Raw genomic sequence first — 17100 nt, forward strand, 5'->3', positions numbered from 1 at the left:
TAACCCCCTTTATATTTTATTATTTGAGCTAATTTGTATGCACTGTAACAAATCTAGGAACTATTTGTCACCCTGCTGCTCACCATAGATATTCAGAACTTTACAGCAACTGCCAGAATAGACCTCAAATACTCCTGCTTCAAAAGAACAGTCCCCAACTGCTCTAGCAAAAAAGGTGAATTGCCATTAGATTCTAGCAGTAAAATTCCTATACCACACACTTAAGGAGTTCTCATTCTTTCTAGTAGATGGCAGTGGTTCAACTCCTCACTAACCAATTTGTTTTAGTATTCATAAGAAATATTGACAGATTTTACATAATTGTATTTTTTTATCTATATAGCTTTTAACAAATCATTATGAACAATGCTGGAAATATTACTGTCTACCTTCTGGATTGGGGAGTTATGGAATTGCAGTAGAAGAAGAGTTACATTTAACTGAGAAACTTTTCTGGGGAATTTTTGATTCCCTCTCTCATAAGGTAATGATGATCAATCACATTAAAGATTGTAATAGCCATGATAGCATAATTATAACAGTGGTGCAAACTACGAAAAGTGCTTGTTTTAACTCTGCTTTCACTTAATACAGTAGATATTGACAACGAATGCTTCTAATCAAATTAATATGTGAGTGAATGCTTGATCACCCACCCTCTAAAATGAATTTTTTATCACCAAGGGCTCTATTCAGACAAACATAGGCCTAGGGGCATTTTAGTTCAGTATAGCAATATCGTTGTATTAAGTAAATTTCTCTCCATCACAAACTCTTCATCCTATTATTATTATTAACATTTACAAATATTTTATTGCAATTTTACAATAAAGCTACCTCTGGAAGATGCATACATGGTGTTGTCATTTATATAGTATAGAAAGGCATATTATTGTGAAGGGGGGACAGAATCCATTGCATATTTGAGGGCTCACAAGTTTACATATCAGGATGCAGAAGTCATAATGTATATATGATTTAACAGGAGGTAACAGAATCTGCATAAAGCACTGACATAAACAACTAAACCCATGGTAAACTTGTATTGTTATTTCTATCTTTCCAGACAAAAAAATGTGTTTCTGTAGTTTTGCTGGATCCTGCATGACTCAGCTACTAAAAAGCCCCAATCTAGAAGGCAAACATTTTTCTGCATTGCATTTTCAAAGCATGGGCTCAAGACTTTGGCTCTTCCATCTATGATTAGGGTAGAATAAGAAATGGTATCTTCCTGATATGAAGAGGATCACAATGAGGGCATAATATTAGGGCTGTGTTGGACCAGGTTTGCTGTTGACCACAAAGTTTGACAAATTGGAAGTCAAAGTAATCAGGCTACCTGTACTCTGCAGATGAGTTCCTGAAGTACAGTCTTGTTCTGTGGTAGTGTTGAGATATCCTGATGTGTCTCAGTGTTCTAGGATTAAAATGTCTGACAATTATTCACTCAGGTCTCCATTATGCTGTGTAAATGAGTGTGCTCAGATAACAATAGACTCAGTATATTAGGCTCTAAGGTGGCGTTTACATTATTAATTTTAGTGATATTTCCCACCATTGCACTACCACCAGTGCAGCTCCACCAATGGTAGCAAGGGCAGGAAAGCCTAATGTAGACAGCTGCCAGCATCTTCATCATTATGTCATCTTAACCTTGTTCCAAATAAGTCTAGATGACATGGTGATACAAACATTAGTGTCCAATCTATGGTAGTGCCCCCACCCCACCAGTAGTGTCAGTAGTAGTAGTGCAAATATGGGAAATTTCTCTAAAATTGCCAGGTTACAGTGTCTTCCTGCATTCTTCTCTGTAAACAGAAATCTGTAGGTTTTAAATGTTGATGGTCTCGAACTACTTTGATGATGATATTTACTGTGACCTAGCTCCCATCTATTTTTCAGTATACGACATAGAATTAGGCAAGTCTTTCAGGTAGAGCAAGCATGGGAAAATCTCCTTTTAGCAACTCAACTCCTCGGTTTCCCAAGGTGCCATCTACAATACAACCATGTCATATTGACAGTCAGAATTCTCCGTGAACCTCAGAGGAGCTTTTCCTCAACCTTTTTTTTTTTTTTTGGAATCCAAATGTCAACAGGGGTAATCATTCAAGTTTATAACATTATATAGCGCCACTGTTTTTCATTACTGACACCATGAAAGCCCTTCCACTGCAAAAGGTTTACCTATAAGTTCCTAAATTTTCCTAAATGTAAGTTTTTTATCTAAATTCCATCCTCATTTGGTGCCTATGCTCTAATGGCAGGAAAGTGACCAATTTATAAGTAGGGGCCATGCCCAGGCTGTCCTAACAAAAGATTACTATTAACAATACCTAGCTCTTACATAGTGCTTTTCATCAGTAGATCTCAAAGCACTTTACAAATGAGGTCAGTATGATAATCACCCTTGTATAACTGATGAAACTGACGCACAGAGATGTCAAGTGATTTGCTCAGGGTCACCTAGCAGGCCAGAGCTGGGAATAGTACCAAGGTTTCTTGGACCCTAATCCAGTGCTCTGTGTACTAGGCCACACTGCCTTAGAATAGGTAGCTAAAAGACACTACATGTGTATCATATCAGGTTGCCGAGGGTAGGTTTCTTATATGGGAATTGTGAAGTGCTAGTTCTCTCTCATTTGGATTAGAGGAGAGAATGTACTAATTCAGCTCCAGCTGATACAAGTTTGGAAATGTATGAAGTGCCTTTACTATGGCAAAAGTCAATTTCTTTTGACCTATGTGATTTAAGCAGAACAGTATTTAGGGAGAGTGAAGGAGAAGAGATGACAAAATACTACAAATTTCCTATAGGTTTTGAAAGTTCTATAAATGTTAAAGCTATTTTTTGTGGATAGTCAAGTTTTACCTGAACAGGCTGACACATTCTGAAAATATATGACGTTGTTTGTTTGTAGGTCTTTCAGGTCCATGGACAATTTAAGGCTTGTGCATGTGAAAGGATTGTGTAACATTCAACATTTAGTTTGAAGAGAGCCTTAAACAATGCATCCTTTTCTGCATAGGAGTATACACCTTTATGCTGGCATGAGTTTCTGCTATGCGCTTGACTTTAAAATATTCTTCATTATTTGACTGCATCTTCTAGTTCTGCTCCATATGGCTGTCTTGCTTTCACTAACATTTAGCATGTTTTTCTATTGAACTTTCCAACCAGTTCCTATCTCTCCTGCAGAAGTATGATCCAGAGCTCTTCCGAATGGCCTTGCCTTGTCTAAGTGCTATAGCTGGGGCTTTACCTCCAGATTATTTAGACACCAGAATTAGAGTAACTTTGAAAAAGCAGGCTTCAGTGGATCCAGAGGGAAACTTTGATCCCAAACCTATCAACACAGTCAAGTGAGTCATGGTAACCATACAGGTTTTTCAAATGTCTCTTGTGCCACTTACTGCCAATACCTTTCTTTTCCTTTTGTTGAAGAGAATTGACTATCATCTTAAATGATACCACTGTCCTCCATAACTAATGTGAGGAACCTTGCTTCCTCCTGTCAGGCAGCAAATATGCCTCCTCTGCAACTTATATTTAAAATTTATATAGCACTTTACATACCCAAAACTGCTCTGTAAACACTAAGTTCTCACAATAAGCCTGTGAAGTAGGAGCTAGATCAGGGGTGGGCAAACTTTTTGAGCCAAGGGCCACATCTGGGTGGGGAAATTGTATGAAGGGCAGGGGGTTGGGGTGCGGGAGGGCGGTGTGCAGGAAGGGGCTAAGGACAAGGGATTGGGGCAGAGGAGGGGTGTGGAGTGTATGACGGGGCTCAGAGCAGGGAGTTGGGGTGCGAGGTGCAGGTACAGGGCTTAGGGCAGGGAGTTGGGGGTGGGATACAGGAGGGGTTCGGACTCCGGCCCTGCTTACCTCAAGCGGCTCCGGGGTGGCAGCAGCAGGCACCACAGCCAGGGCAGGCTCCCTACATGCCTGCCCTGTCCCCAGCCCCACGTCACTCCAGGAAGCGCGGCCCCTGGGGGAGGGGGGCGGAGGGCTCTGCGTGCACTGCCCTTGCCACGCCTCCAGGTACCTCCCCCGAAGCTCCCATTGGCTGCGGTTGCCCGTTCCCGGCCAATGGGATCTGTGGGAGCGGTGCCTAGAAGCAAGGGCAACGTACAGAGCCCTGTGCTCCCTCACCCAGAGGCCACAAGGACGTGGTACCAGCAGCACCGCGGGCTGGATCCAAAGCCCTGAGGGGCCAGATTGGCCCGCAGGCTGTAGTTTGCCCACCCCTGGGCTAGATTCACAAAGGGATGTAGCTGCCTAATTGCCTCTTTAGGTACCAAAGTCCAACATTTAAATGCCACTGACATTCACAAAGCCATTGCTCAGCTGCTGCATAGTCCCATAGGTGCCTAAATTCCCTAGGCACCTAGGTTTCTGCCAGTGAGCATGTGCAAAACTGCCTAAACCTCCTGGCACTAAGCTGCTTGGACCCCTAGCTCACACCTCAGCTTCGGCAGGATTCTTAAACCTAGGTGTTCCTCCCCATCTCAGTTGTGGGGCTGGATCTGGTAGGTGTGCTCTGACCATGCCTAACCTTCAAAAAAGATAGGGGGGTGAGAATTTTGAGGTTGGATGGTCTCCCAAGAGAGTCCCCTAACCACTATCTATAGCCTACTCTGGGCTGCGTCTCTCTGTGTCTCCTGTTGAAATGTTCCACTTCGTATAAATAATTAAATATTCATCGGGTTAAAGCAGGGGTTGGCAGCCTTTCAGAAGTGGTGTGCTGAGTCTTCATTTATTCACTCTAATTTAAGGTTTCGCGTGCCAGTAATACATTTTAACGTTTTTAGAAGGTCTCTTTCTATAAGTCTATAATATATAACTAAACTATTGTTGTATGTAAAGTAAATAAGGTTTTTAAAATATTTAAGAAGCTTCATTTAAAATTAAATTAAAATGCAGAGCCTCCCGGACCGGTGGCCAGGACCCAGGCAGTGTGAGTGCCATTGAAAATCAGCTTGCGTGCTGCCTTTCAGCACGTGTGCCACAGGTTGCCTACCCCTAGGTTAAAGTGTGTGTGTGTGTGATTGACTGTATATCCCAGTGGTTAAGGCACTCACCGATATGGGAGAACCATGTTTGAATTCCCACTCTGCCTGATTTGGAATAGGGACTTGAGTGGAGGTTGCCCATCTTCCAGGGGAGAGCCCTACCCCCCAGGCTATTGGCTATTCTGGAGCAGGTCTCTCTTAATTGCTCATTTCAGAGTGTTCCACTTTATGTAAAGAGTTAAATATTTCTTGGAGCAGAGACTTGAACCTCACTCTCCCACATCTCAGCTAAGGGTGCTAACCAGCATGCTGTAGAGTCAATCTCTCACTTTTTTCTTTCTCTCTTGCTCTCAGACCTAAGGACTGGTTAATTAACAAAGAGGAAGAGCTTCAACAAGCGAGATTATGAGAGCCCTACCCTAGGATGGGCATGGATGGTATCCCTAGCCTCTGTTTGCCAGAAGCTGGGCATGGGCGACAGGGCATGGATCACTTGGTGATTACCTGTTCTGTTCATTCCCTCTGAAGCACCTGGAATTGGCCACTGTTGGAAGACAGGAAACTGGGCAAGATGGACCTTTGGTCTGACCCAGTATGGCCATTCATATGTTCTTAGGATACCCAATAACTGGTGGTTAGGGCTCCATCCTAGAAGTGGAGATCTGGGCTCAAGTCCCTGCTCCAAATCAGACAGAGTGGGGTTTTGAAAAACAGGTTGTCCAAATCTCGAGTGTCTTAGCTGCTGGATTGTTGGCTATGATTGCAAGGAGGGGGTGTCTGTCTCTTGGTTATTTTTCAAAAGAAAGCACTGCCCTGCCTCAGATTAATGAGAGTTAAATGCCTAAACACCTTTATGGATCTAGGCCCTTCCCCTTTCCTCTGCATTTTACTCCTGGCTAGCTCAGGCAGCTCCCCACTTAGCTTGCTGGCTTCTGTAAATCTCCTTCTTAGGTTCCTAACTCTCCCCAGACAGTGATGGAGAGCCGGGGCACCTAACTCAGGGCTATGAATTCCACTGGGCAGCAGGGCACCTAGGAGTGAGGCGTTGCAATGCCAAAGTCCTCTTTATGAATCTAGACATTGAGTACGAAAGCCAAATCCGAATACTCTCGTTATATACTTAGATAATACGCTTTTGCTTCTCTCATGATTTAGAGGGATGAACTATGCTTGAGATGGCTCAAGGCTACTAAAATCTCACAGATCAACATTGCTATTAGTCTATGCCAGGTTATGACAAAATCTTCACTCTGTGTGTGAATTTGTCCTGTGTAATTATAAGTCTCAGATGTCAAAGTAAATAAGCTGACTTATATATAATGATTTAATAGAGAAGTATGGTGTTCCTAGTAATACTGTTGCACTCTCAAAAATACATTTCTAGTAATTTTTATGCAACAACTGAACATTATTATTGCGTCATTAAAGTTAACATTTTTTCCTCCTCGTGGATCACATCAAAACATTTATCCTAGTAGTATATGTACACCTCTACCCCGATATAACGTGACCTGATATAACGTGGTAAAGCAGTGCTCCGGCGGGTGGGGGGAGGCTGCACACTCTGGTGGATCAAAGCAAGTTCGATATAACGCAGTTTCACCTATAACATGGTAAGATTTTTTGGCTCCCGAGGACAGCATTATATCGAAGTAGAGGTGTACTAAGAACCACACAGAATAAAAGAAAAATCTTTCAGACATGGCTTAGCAGATGTATTTCTTATTATTACAGTTCTTAAATACTCCAGTGTTCAGTATTTGAAGAAACTCAGTAATATCACTATAACACTGGTTTTGGTTTGAGTTATTCCTTGTAAATGGAAATATAATTAAAAAGCATGATTATTTGTTTACCTCTTGAGATGAAACATCTTGACTATTGGTGTCTCTTATGCCATTTATTCATATGTCTGGTTGGAGTAAAATATGTTTAAATGACTATGCTCTCTTTGTTTGTAGCCTTACTCTTCCTGAAAAACTGGAGTATATTGTTAGCAAGTATGCTGAACATTCTCATGACAAATGGGCCTGTGACAAGGTAGGGATTATTCTAAAACTGACAATTGTCAGAAAAGGAAAATTAAAGAACACTGAGGGTTGAATACTGGAAATTTATCCAATTTATCAAAATGATAGGCCTGCCATTCATTACGTGTGCATTATACCAGAGCAGCACTTTCCTGGAGTGTTGGTGGAAGAGACTTTTTACATTAATTTGAGAATTACACTTTTAAAACAGTGTCCTGATTTTTTTTTATTTTGGACGGGGAGGGGGAGGAAAGAAGCATTGTTCTTTAAACAGAAATGCCAGTCTCACACAGTTGCAGTTAGCTTTGATGTTGAGATTTATTTTATGTTGGCTGGAAGCCTTAAAGTCAAATAGATTCTATTGCAATAGCTTTGAAGTCGAAGAGTGGACCTGGGAAGCCCAATCTCCTTTATAGTTTTAAAAAGCATAGTTAGGCCCCTTCTTCCTTTCTAGATATATGTTAAAAAAAAAGGTCTCTTAGGTGTTTTCATTCCCTCACGGTTCTCCATGTGTGCCCTATCTTTGTGCTGGTTGTCTATTTCAGTGCTTGGCAAGAGTGGAATTTACAGGGGGCTGCAATTGTGGCATGAAATGTACACAAATTCCTTTCAGGGTTTTACTGAAGCTGTCATCTGGGATTTCAGATTCCACTATCTTTTTTAATGTTCGTTTGGGCAAAAATAAAGCTTAATCAGGTTCCTGGGTTCTCCATGAAATTATGTTAAATTTGTTAATATTATAGGAGATAAGTAACAAGTTCAGCCCTTTGATTCCTAGTATGAATTTCAAACCTCTTATTCTGGCAAGGAAAGAAATTGGAAAAACTGAGTCTTTTATGGTCAAAATAACCAGCCATGACACAAGGAAAATATCTGAAGTCTGTGTTTTAGGGAGTAAGCCTGCAAAATATAGAAGGAACATTGTATTCGGAATCCCTGGATAGAGACATTTTCCAGGTGTAATGCACAACTGCTGTTTAGGTAGATGTGCAGTACTGTATGCCATATATTAAAATGACTAGTTCGTTTACGACTGCTCATTTACATTATTCATATAAGAAAAAAGTATAAATAAAATATATTTTATGTTTTCAGAGTAATAGTGGATGGAAATATGGTGTTTCACTGGATGAAAATATGAAGACACATCCATTAATAAGGCCTTTCAAAACATTAACTGAAAAGGTAATGGAGGAAAGCTTAAAGTTCTTTCTAGCATAAACCAGCATGGTTCTAGCACAATTTTAGTTAATCCTTTTTAACAAGCACATGAAATAGAGAGAAGAGGTGGGGAGAGCCAAATCATACTGTATTTCAGTTAATGACAAGAATTGTAGGTTAGATCAATCTTTTGCTTTGTAATCTATGCAAGAAGTCTGGATTTGATTCCCAGTCTCTTTCTCTCACCCAGTAGAGCAACTGATGCTGGGAGTATTGTGGATGTATTGCTCTCAGCCCTTTGTGGAGGAGAGAACCCTTTTTATCCCTCCTGTGGCTGAGATAAAGGTATGACTGAAGATCTTTGAATAGAGATCTCTCCTCAGCCAAGGCAGATCACTACTCTGCTGAAGGTGTGGAGGGTATAAAGGGAAACTCCTCTGCGGTAAAACATTTCTAACAATGTTTGTAGGTGTTGTGTATTTGGTTGTCATGGTTTTGTTGCTATGGCAACTGAGTTAGATTATTATGGGTTAGCTCAACCGGTTTCAACCGGCTGAGGTGCTCTCTGTATATATGTAAATAAAATGGAGGTTTTGGTTAGCTGCCTGCTCTCTGGCCTCAAGTGATTGCTTCCTACACCGGCTGCCCCAAGGATATAACAGTAGGTGAATTGTTTCTGTGAGTTTCTTGACCAGGAATGAGAGTCTTCTAGTGGGTAGGGCAGCGGACTAAGTCAGGACTGTTGGTTTCTATTGCATGCTCTTCTAGTGACTGCCTGTGTGACTTTGGACAAGTCACTTAGCATTACCCCCTCTTTACCTCACCTTTCCCATTTGAGAAATGGGGACTGCTACACTCACATGGGTGCTGAAGACTTAATTAGCTGAGGTTTGTAAAGCATTTTGAGATCCTTGGACAAAATGCACCATCGAACTCTGAGGTATTATTATTATTTGCATTATTATTAAAGTATTTTAATATTTGTTATTCTGAGATCATTTATCTTTCTCATTTGAGGAGAGGATTTTTAATCACTTCTTACACAATGTGTTTACTTTATAAACATGCCATATCGTGTATTTATTGATATATGGTAACTACTTCTAAGAGATGGATAATGAAACATTCAAATTTTCTTTATGCCATAATGTTTCAGGTACAAAAGACCTTTACTTCTCATAAAAACAGCAAGATACATTCCCTGCCAATAAAATTTAGTGGTGTTTTTATTTGTATCAAGGGGAGAAAAGACCATTATGTTTTACATTAATACTATCTGTGAATCAAAAGTTGGTGGAAGAAGGGACTCTGGTGCTGACAAACTCAAATGTGCACCATGTAGAGATTTCATTGCAAAATAGCACCCTGGATTGGTAGATATTTTGTGTTAGAAGTACAGTACTATACATTTTCCTGATTGGTCAGAAAGACCAGTAAATAGTTTGCAAGCAGCTGCAAAATATAAATTCCATTGTCTGTTGCTTCAAAGTTCACTTGTATGCTGTGCTTAGTTTCTAATGCATTGTGCTGTGTCCTAGTAATAAGTGTCCCAAGGGAAAGAAGTAAGCAATATGACTATTTCTAAAACTACTTGGAAAAAAAGAGCCAAATTCTGTTCTCAGTTCTACCTATGCAACATATGTTGATTTTAATTGGGCTTGCCCAGGTGTAATTGCGGGCGGAATATTTCTCCATAGGCTTTTTGCTAGTTGCTTGTGAAACACTATATAATTATCCACTCATTTGTTTTTCTTTAAAGGAAAAGGAAATTTATCGTTGGCCTGCTAGAGAATCGCTTAAAACCATGTTAGCCATGGGATGGAGTCTAGAAAGGACCAAGGAAGGAGAAGCAATGGTACAGCAGCGTGAAAATGAAAAGCTCCGCAGCATATCACAGTCTAGCCAAGTAAGGCAAAACTGCTTAAAACCACAGAAATCAATCAATTCACTTGTTTACAGCGAATTGACCATAACGCTGTATCATTTAAAAAGAAACTTGCCACACTTAGTTTATTAGTATTACCATCATTGTTGGTATTGTAGTAGCTCCTAGAGGCCCCATCTGAGATCAGAGACATGATGCTGTAAAAACACATAGTATCTCATGAAACAGTGTATTGATAAATTTTATATCATGTCTTTGTGGGGTGTTCTTGGAAATAAAGTTATTTTTAAAAGATTGGGGAAGCTGAGTTAAAACTGTTGTTACAAGGGAATGGACCTTTCATATATGGGGGCTTGTAGTAGGTGATTAGAAGTGGCTAGTATGGTTCTATTTGCTGAAGCCTAATTAGTTACACATTAAAACAACTACTATAGATATTATCTACAGTCACATACCATAGTGACAGATATCTTATAATTGCAAATAATAATTATAACTAAAAAGTGTTGAAAGGGCTGACCAAAATAAAAAAGATAAGTGTGATAGGCATTACAAACTCTTTCAAACGTCAAAGGAGGGTCCTTATAGCTCTGAAGCATACTATCCTAGCTTCCCTAATAAACGGAGGTGGCATCAATCTGATCACTGGGACAACAGAGCTCTAGGTGAAGGTAGGACTGAGGGAAGTTCCTTGCATGGCTCAGAAAACTTGAAAGACAGCACCTGAATCCCTTTGGAAGCTGATTCCCTATAACAAAGGCAGGTGGGCAGCGCTGCTAAATAAAAGATGAGCCTATAAAGAGAAGGCACTCTCTGAAGAAAGAATGCCCTCAGAAACAATCTCCCTCCATTTCCTTGGGAATGAGCCTTTTTTTATATTCAGCCTAGAGGCACTAGGTGGGGTATTTGAAATCTTTTGTTTAATGTTAATGAAACCTAATGATTGTGATCTCTTTGAGAGGTTTTTTTCTCTTGTTTAAGCAAAAGGGCTTCTAGTACTTTGTGGTAGGGAACTGGAAATGGGCCAGGACCATATTAAATACATGAATATTGCAGTCTAATCCCTTAATTTTGTAGATCTTTGTGTTACCTTGCTTTAGGGGTTGCATCTCAGTTTTTATTGTATTTTCTTACATACTACTTTATAGGACTGATAGATGCCTGTCTGTATACAGTAGAATTGGCTGCCATCAAATTTCGTGTACATTTCTCAGATAAAGAACCTTAGAAATTAATCTCCAAACGTTTATTTCACTTGCTGGTGCTCTAGCTCACTGATGACCTGGATTAGTGAGAAGCCTTGATTACATTTTCTTCGCCTCTGCCTGGGTAGATACTCATACTGTGTGGTGTGTGTCACAGAGTGGCAGTATCACACATACATTGAAGATGCTCAGAAGCTTATGGTGGCAAATTCATAAGGAGCCTGCATCTGTATCATTGAAGCCAGTGGAAATGTTTTCATTGACTGGTCAGTGGGACAAGACGAGACCCAAGGAGATAGGCAGGTTATCTGTTTGTTGCAGCTAATCACCCTCTGATAGCCTTATCATGTAATGTGCATATATTTGTATACGTCATGTTAGGACTATTACAAGAAGAACAAGTTCTCTCTGAAAAAGTCTGTTTACATTTTACATAAATCCATATTATAACCTTTAATTGCATTTTTGGAAATCCACAATATACATTACCAGCACTAGATAACATCACATAAATAGAAAACTGTTTCAAACAGCCATGTAAATAAGGGTCTGATCATGTAAAGAAAAACTGAAATGATTCAGCAGATCATTTAAGCACACGCTTAACTTTAAGCATATGAGTAGTGTCACTGATTTCAGTGTGACTGCTCATGCTTAACCATAATCATGTTCTTAATTGGTTTGCTGCATTGGGGCCTGATGAACAAAATGAGCATGTAAAGAATAAATATAAGTGTATTATAGCCTCTGTTGTTCATTAAACATCCATTCATCTCTGTACAAAATATAAAGGCAAACATGATTCCTACCCAAAGGGCTTCAGAAATCTAAATAGTTTAATTCTAATTTTGTTGAAGTAAATAGTAAATAGTTTAAAAACATCAATAACGCTTCCATATATTTCCAGGGAAATGGATACAGCCCAACACCACTTGATCTTTCTAATGTTGTACTCTCTAGGGAGCTCCAGGTATGTATTAATATTCTCAGTGTATTCTGCAGAAAAAAAATATGAAGTGACTTATCAACATGTAGGGTCTCATCTTCAAAGGAATGTGTAATTGGTGTGTCTACAAAAACCTGCACGTGTGTGATTGCAAATGTGTATCTGTGTATATACTTATCCATTTTATGCACATATGTGGGGTTTTATGGGTACATGTACATGTCTGTGAGTGCACTTGTTGCACCCTCCTATACAAATAGGTAGATACTGCATTTGTTCTCTGTTTTGCAGGGTCAGTTAACATGATTTCAAAATGAGACATCTGCTGTTTGTCTTGCTGACAGTGTTTCATATGCTAAGTGGTATCATCTGGCCTTCTAGAAAATATTATAATGTAAAGCCCCTAAGGGGACTGCAGGCAAAGCATTTTCAGTAACTGCCCCCTGTCTTAAGAACCTGTCTCTTGTCTTGGTTCTAAAGAGCCTGAATAAATTAATATTCCAGACATGTTCCAAAGCCCACGTAGTTTCCCAGGCATTTAATAAGAGAGTGAGATATGATTGAGGTATGCCTTATAAAGGTTGCATTATTACTCCAAACAAGTTTACTGGGGGAAAAACAGCCTATAAATGGCACTGCTTTTCTATATGTTATGTTTTTAATTACATGCACCCAGATCATTGAAGGGGTCATTTTTACAAAACTAAATAAATAATGCAGTTCTGAATCAGAATGAAAATAAACAAATATTTAAAACAAATAAATATTTTATCTCCTATAGATCCTGTGCCTTCTCTGACATTCCCCAACCCAGATCAGATCATAGTGGGGTGTTGGCCTTCTCCTCTCCCAGTCCTGCTGCTTCTGACCCTCTTTCCTTCCCCTTTCCCATTCTTTCTCCTCTTTTAAACAGTATTGCTTCTTACTCTTCTCCTTTCCCCCTCAATGTTGCTGACACCTACCACTCAACTCTTCCCCATCTATCCTCCTCATTCTGATTTTTGACTCCTGGGTCTCTCTCTTCCTCTTCTCACAATCTCTGACACTCATCCTTGGTGACTTCTTCTTCCATGTTGATGACCCATCTAACCCCTTAGTTGCACATTCCCTTGCTCTCACCTCTTTGAACTGCAGCTCTAGTTCAAGTCTCTTACTCACCAAAAGACACTTGACTTGGTCTTCACCAATCTCTGATCTCTCTGTTGATGAGTTCATCCTCTCTGACGATCACCCGATCTCTTTCAGCATCACCCATCAGTCCTCTCCCTGTTCCATGTCTCCAGTCCATCAGTATTGATGACTTCTCATTTGCTCTCACCTCTCTCATCCCTGTTTTCTTTTCCCTTTCTTCCGTTGATATGGTTGTTGATTCTCTCCATGATTTGCTCTCCTTCACCCTTGACTTTTTGGCCCAGCTTTCCCATTGCCAGGTCTGCCAACCCTCAACCCTGATTCACGCCCAACATCTGCTTCCTCTGCTCCTGTTCTCATGTTGTGGAGCTATAACCATGCCTGCTTGGTGTCCCCCTCTAGTGGCCCTAGTACAGGTAGAGATTGAAAAGTCAGCTACAGTTTTAGCTCAGAGCCATGTGGCTTTTAGCTCATGCAGTAAAGGCTGATGCATTTAGCTTCAGAGCTCCCAAGTTCGATGCTGGCTGCCGCCAACCAGGGTCTGTTGGCATAACGGAGCATCTCTGGCAGAAATCCTATGGCCTGGCTGATGCCCTCCATTACAAATCTGTTCTTTCTTCTTTGGTTCTGTCATCTTCCTAGCTAAACAACCCTGCTCTTCCAACTTAATGGAATCCCATGTCCTCAATCCCAGCCCCCGAACTCCCAGAACTCCACCTGTGTGTGTGCTCCGGAGTCACAGGTTAACTCTCCCAGGACACATGATAGATGTAACACACAACACACACAGGGTTCTCTTTACTTAACAGCAGAAGAGATGCATAAAACATTTAGAAAACAACAAACACTGTGAGTACCATTGCCCTCATCCTGGCTCACCCTTCCCTTGGAAGTCCACAGGGGACCATCTGAATTCAGGTAAGCAGAGTTAGCCCCAGCCTCTTCAGGCTCCTGTAGCAGCCTCCCTCCACTTGAGCTGGTGAAAATGGCCTTTTATAACCTTTTTAAAACCTTTGTCAGGTGACTTCTAGAATCAGACTCCTCAGGTGATCACAGATCCACACAGGACCTCATTGCTAGTTGCCTCTCCCCGGACAAACCAGTTCTCCTGAGTGGGAGCCAGCTTATTTTCTAAAGTGTTTATATTTGAATAGAAGATCATCCCATTTAACAATCCTCTATTGTCAGCCCTGTATTTCAGTCCCAACATGGAGGTAAAAAGATAACAGACAAGGCAATTAGCTCCCATAATCAGAGTGGAGTTTGTAGTCTGATGAAGATACATGCAGAGAGTTCATGATATCAAACAACATTCATAAGTTGTGGAGACAAATTCCCCAACTCATCACAGCTTCCATGACTTTCCTTTCCTGGTTCTCCTCCTAACTCCCGCCTCGCTCCTTCAGCTTGTTCTTCTGGCAATCCTCCTCATTCCTCCTCCAACTTTTCAGTGGATATTATAGGACTCTGGCCTTTGTCCCTTTCTCTTCTCTCTCTACCCTTTAGCTCTGGGTAATCTTATTCACAAACACAAATTAATTAACATTTCTGTGCTGAATACTCACAGAGCTACATCTTTACTCTAGGTGTGTCTCCATCTGCCCAAGCTAAAATCTCAGACTCTCTCTGACATCTTCTTGTGGCTGTTGAGCCATCAGCTCAAGCTCAACATGGCTAAAACAGATCTCTTAATCTTTCCCCCAAAACCCTCCCTTCATCTTCTTTCTCAGTCACTGTGGACAGCACCGCCATCCTGCCTAACACTCAGGCTTTTAACCTGGGTATTATCTTTAAATTTGACGTCTCTGGAGGTCCCCACATCCAGGCTGTGTCTACAGCATGCTGATTCTTTCTTCATGACATCTCTAAGATATGGCCTTTCCTATCCATTGACGCAGCTATAATTGTTGTCTGGGGTCTCATCGTCTCATGTCTTGAATACTGGAACATAATTTTCTGTGGCCTTGACAAATGCAGTGTTGTGCCACTCTATCCACTCAGCATGCTGCTACAAAGATCATTTTCTTAGCTCATTGCTTTGATCATGTCATTCCTCAATTTGCACCATCTGCAGGCTCCCCCTTCTCTTTTGCATCAAACATAAGCTTGTTCTTCAAGTGGTGTCCCTGTGGGTGCTCCACTCTAGGTGTCGGAGTGTCCCTGCACCAGAGATTGGAGATTTTTCGCAGCAGTACTCGGTCGGGGGAAGGGTGCGCACAGGAGTTGTCTCGTGCAGCTGTTGGCACCTCCTGTAGCACGCACCCCCGACCGTCCCCTCAGTTCCTTCTCAACCATCCTCAGCTGCAGACGGAGCTCCGCGGCAGTACTCTCCTTGATTCTTTCTGGAAAAAAAAAGTTACAAGTTACATAGGAACTTCTTGTTAGTCTGTACTTAGTTACGTAGTTTTGTTAGTTCCTCTTAGAGGTATTTCTTCAACCAAAAAAAAATTCTTTACTTAGTTCTCCATTTAGGAATAGCTCTATGGTTTACCACTTCAATTAACTCGCACCCTCATCTATCAAGGGTGGGGGAGAGGCTTAACTGAAGTCATGCCGGGCTCAACAGGGTTTAAAAAATGTGACTGCTGCTGTGAACTGATGCTGGTCTCTGATGGCCATGCATCCTGCATCCGTTGTCTGGGAGAAACTCATATCTCCCAGAAATGTATACACTGCAGCAAAGTCAAGATCAAGATGTGATAGGGATCTCTGTTTGAAAATGCTTCTGATGGAGAAATCCCTCGAACCTCCACAAGAGACATCCTCCGGGGAGTCTCATAAACCGAGATCCCTAAGCAATGATAAGGCTCCGACTTCCAAAACTATCTGGGAGTGAGCTTCGACCTCTCCAACAAGGGACTCTCACAAAAAGATTGCTTCCCCAGCGAGGTCTTTACCCTCAGTGTGCCACTCATCCAGAGAGAGCACTTATGAGGCACTGGGCTCCTCCGGCACCATTCCTCAGCAGACCTCTGCCAAGCCTCATTGCGCGGCACCGGAGTCGAGACGTCAAGTCTCCTCCACGGCACCAACTACTCTGGTGCAGAGCACAACACAGGCAGTGGCACCATGATCAATGCTGCTGCCACCAATTCCAGACTTGATGCCGGCTAACAAGCTGAATCCGGCACCAGTCAGCGCTCCAACAGTTGACTGCAACCCCAAGGTGGGACCAGCGCAACTCCTACATCGTACTGACATAGCAGTTTCTTCTGCACCGCAGTCACCACTGCTCAGCACCGAACGCTCCCCAAGCTACATAGTACGGTACTATCCTTCATCTCCTGCAGCGATCTCCATGCATATTGGCGAGGAAGTAGACATGCTTGACAACTGCTTCTCCTCTCAAAATTCATCCCCATCACATATGAGACCTACATGGAACGCTATGAAGCCTAAGCCTCATCTGAGCATTCACAGCCCTGGTATGCACAGCACTGGCCTTACCCATTATCACCTTACCCCATGCAATGGCCACAATGGGGTCCTTGGGCCACATACCAGAACCCATATCCTGCCCCCCCTTTCCCCAGCCAGAAGAGGATTCAGAGTACATCCATCCTTACCACTCAGAGAAACCTCTGACCCCCCTGAGACAGAGATAGAAGAGGAAGAGATACTATCACAGGCAGACCTGGATGATTCACCACCTGCCCCATGCTCATCTTCCGCACCAGGGGAAGCGGTGACGCTGTCTAACACAACATCACCAGATGACCTGAAACAGTT

General features: G+C 41.7%; 1 protein-coding gene across 1 annotated transcript in view; it reads left to right on the forward strand.

The window, feature by feature from the left end:
- Positions 1-17100, forward strand: part of RYR3 (ryanodine receptor 3) — a 642559-nt gene that overhangs the window by 410373 nt on the left and 215086 nt on the right. Inside the window, 6 exon segments of the mRNA XM_045013234.1 lie at positions 344-484; positions 3200-3363; positions 6975-7053; positions 8139-8228; positions 9964-10110; positions 12202-12264. Coding sequence (XP_044869169.1) covers positions 344-484; positions 3200-3363; positions 6975-7053; positions 8139-8228; positions 9964-10110; positions 12202-12264 — 684 coding nt within the window.

This window comes from Mauremys mutica, chromosome 4 (assembly GCF_020497125.1).
Source record: "Mauremys mutica isolate MM-2020 ecotype Southern chromosome 4, ASM2049712v1, whole genome shotgun sequence".
NCBI classification, from domain to species: Eukaryota; Metazoa; Chordata; order Testudines; family Geoemydidae; genus Mauremys; species Mauremys mutica.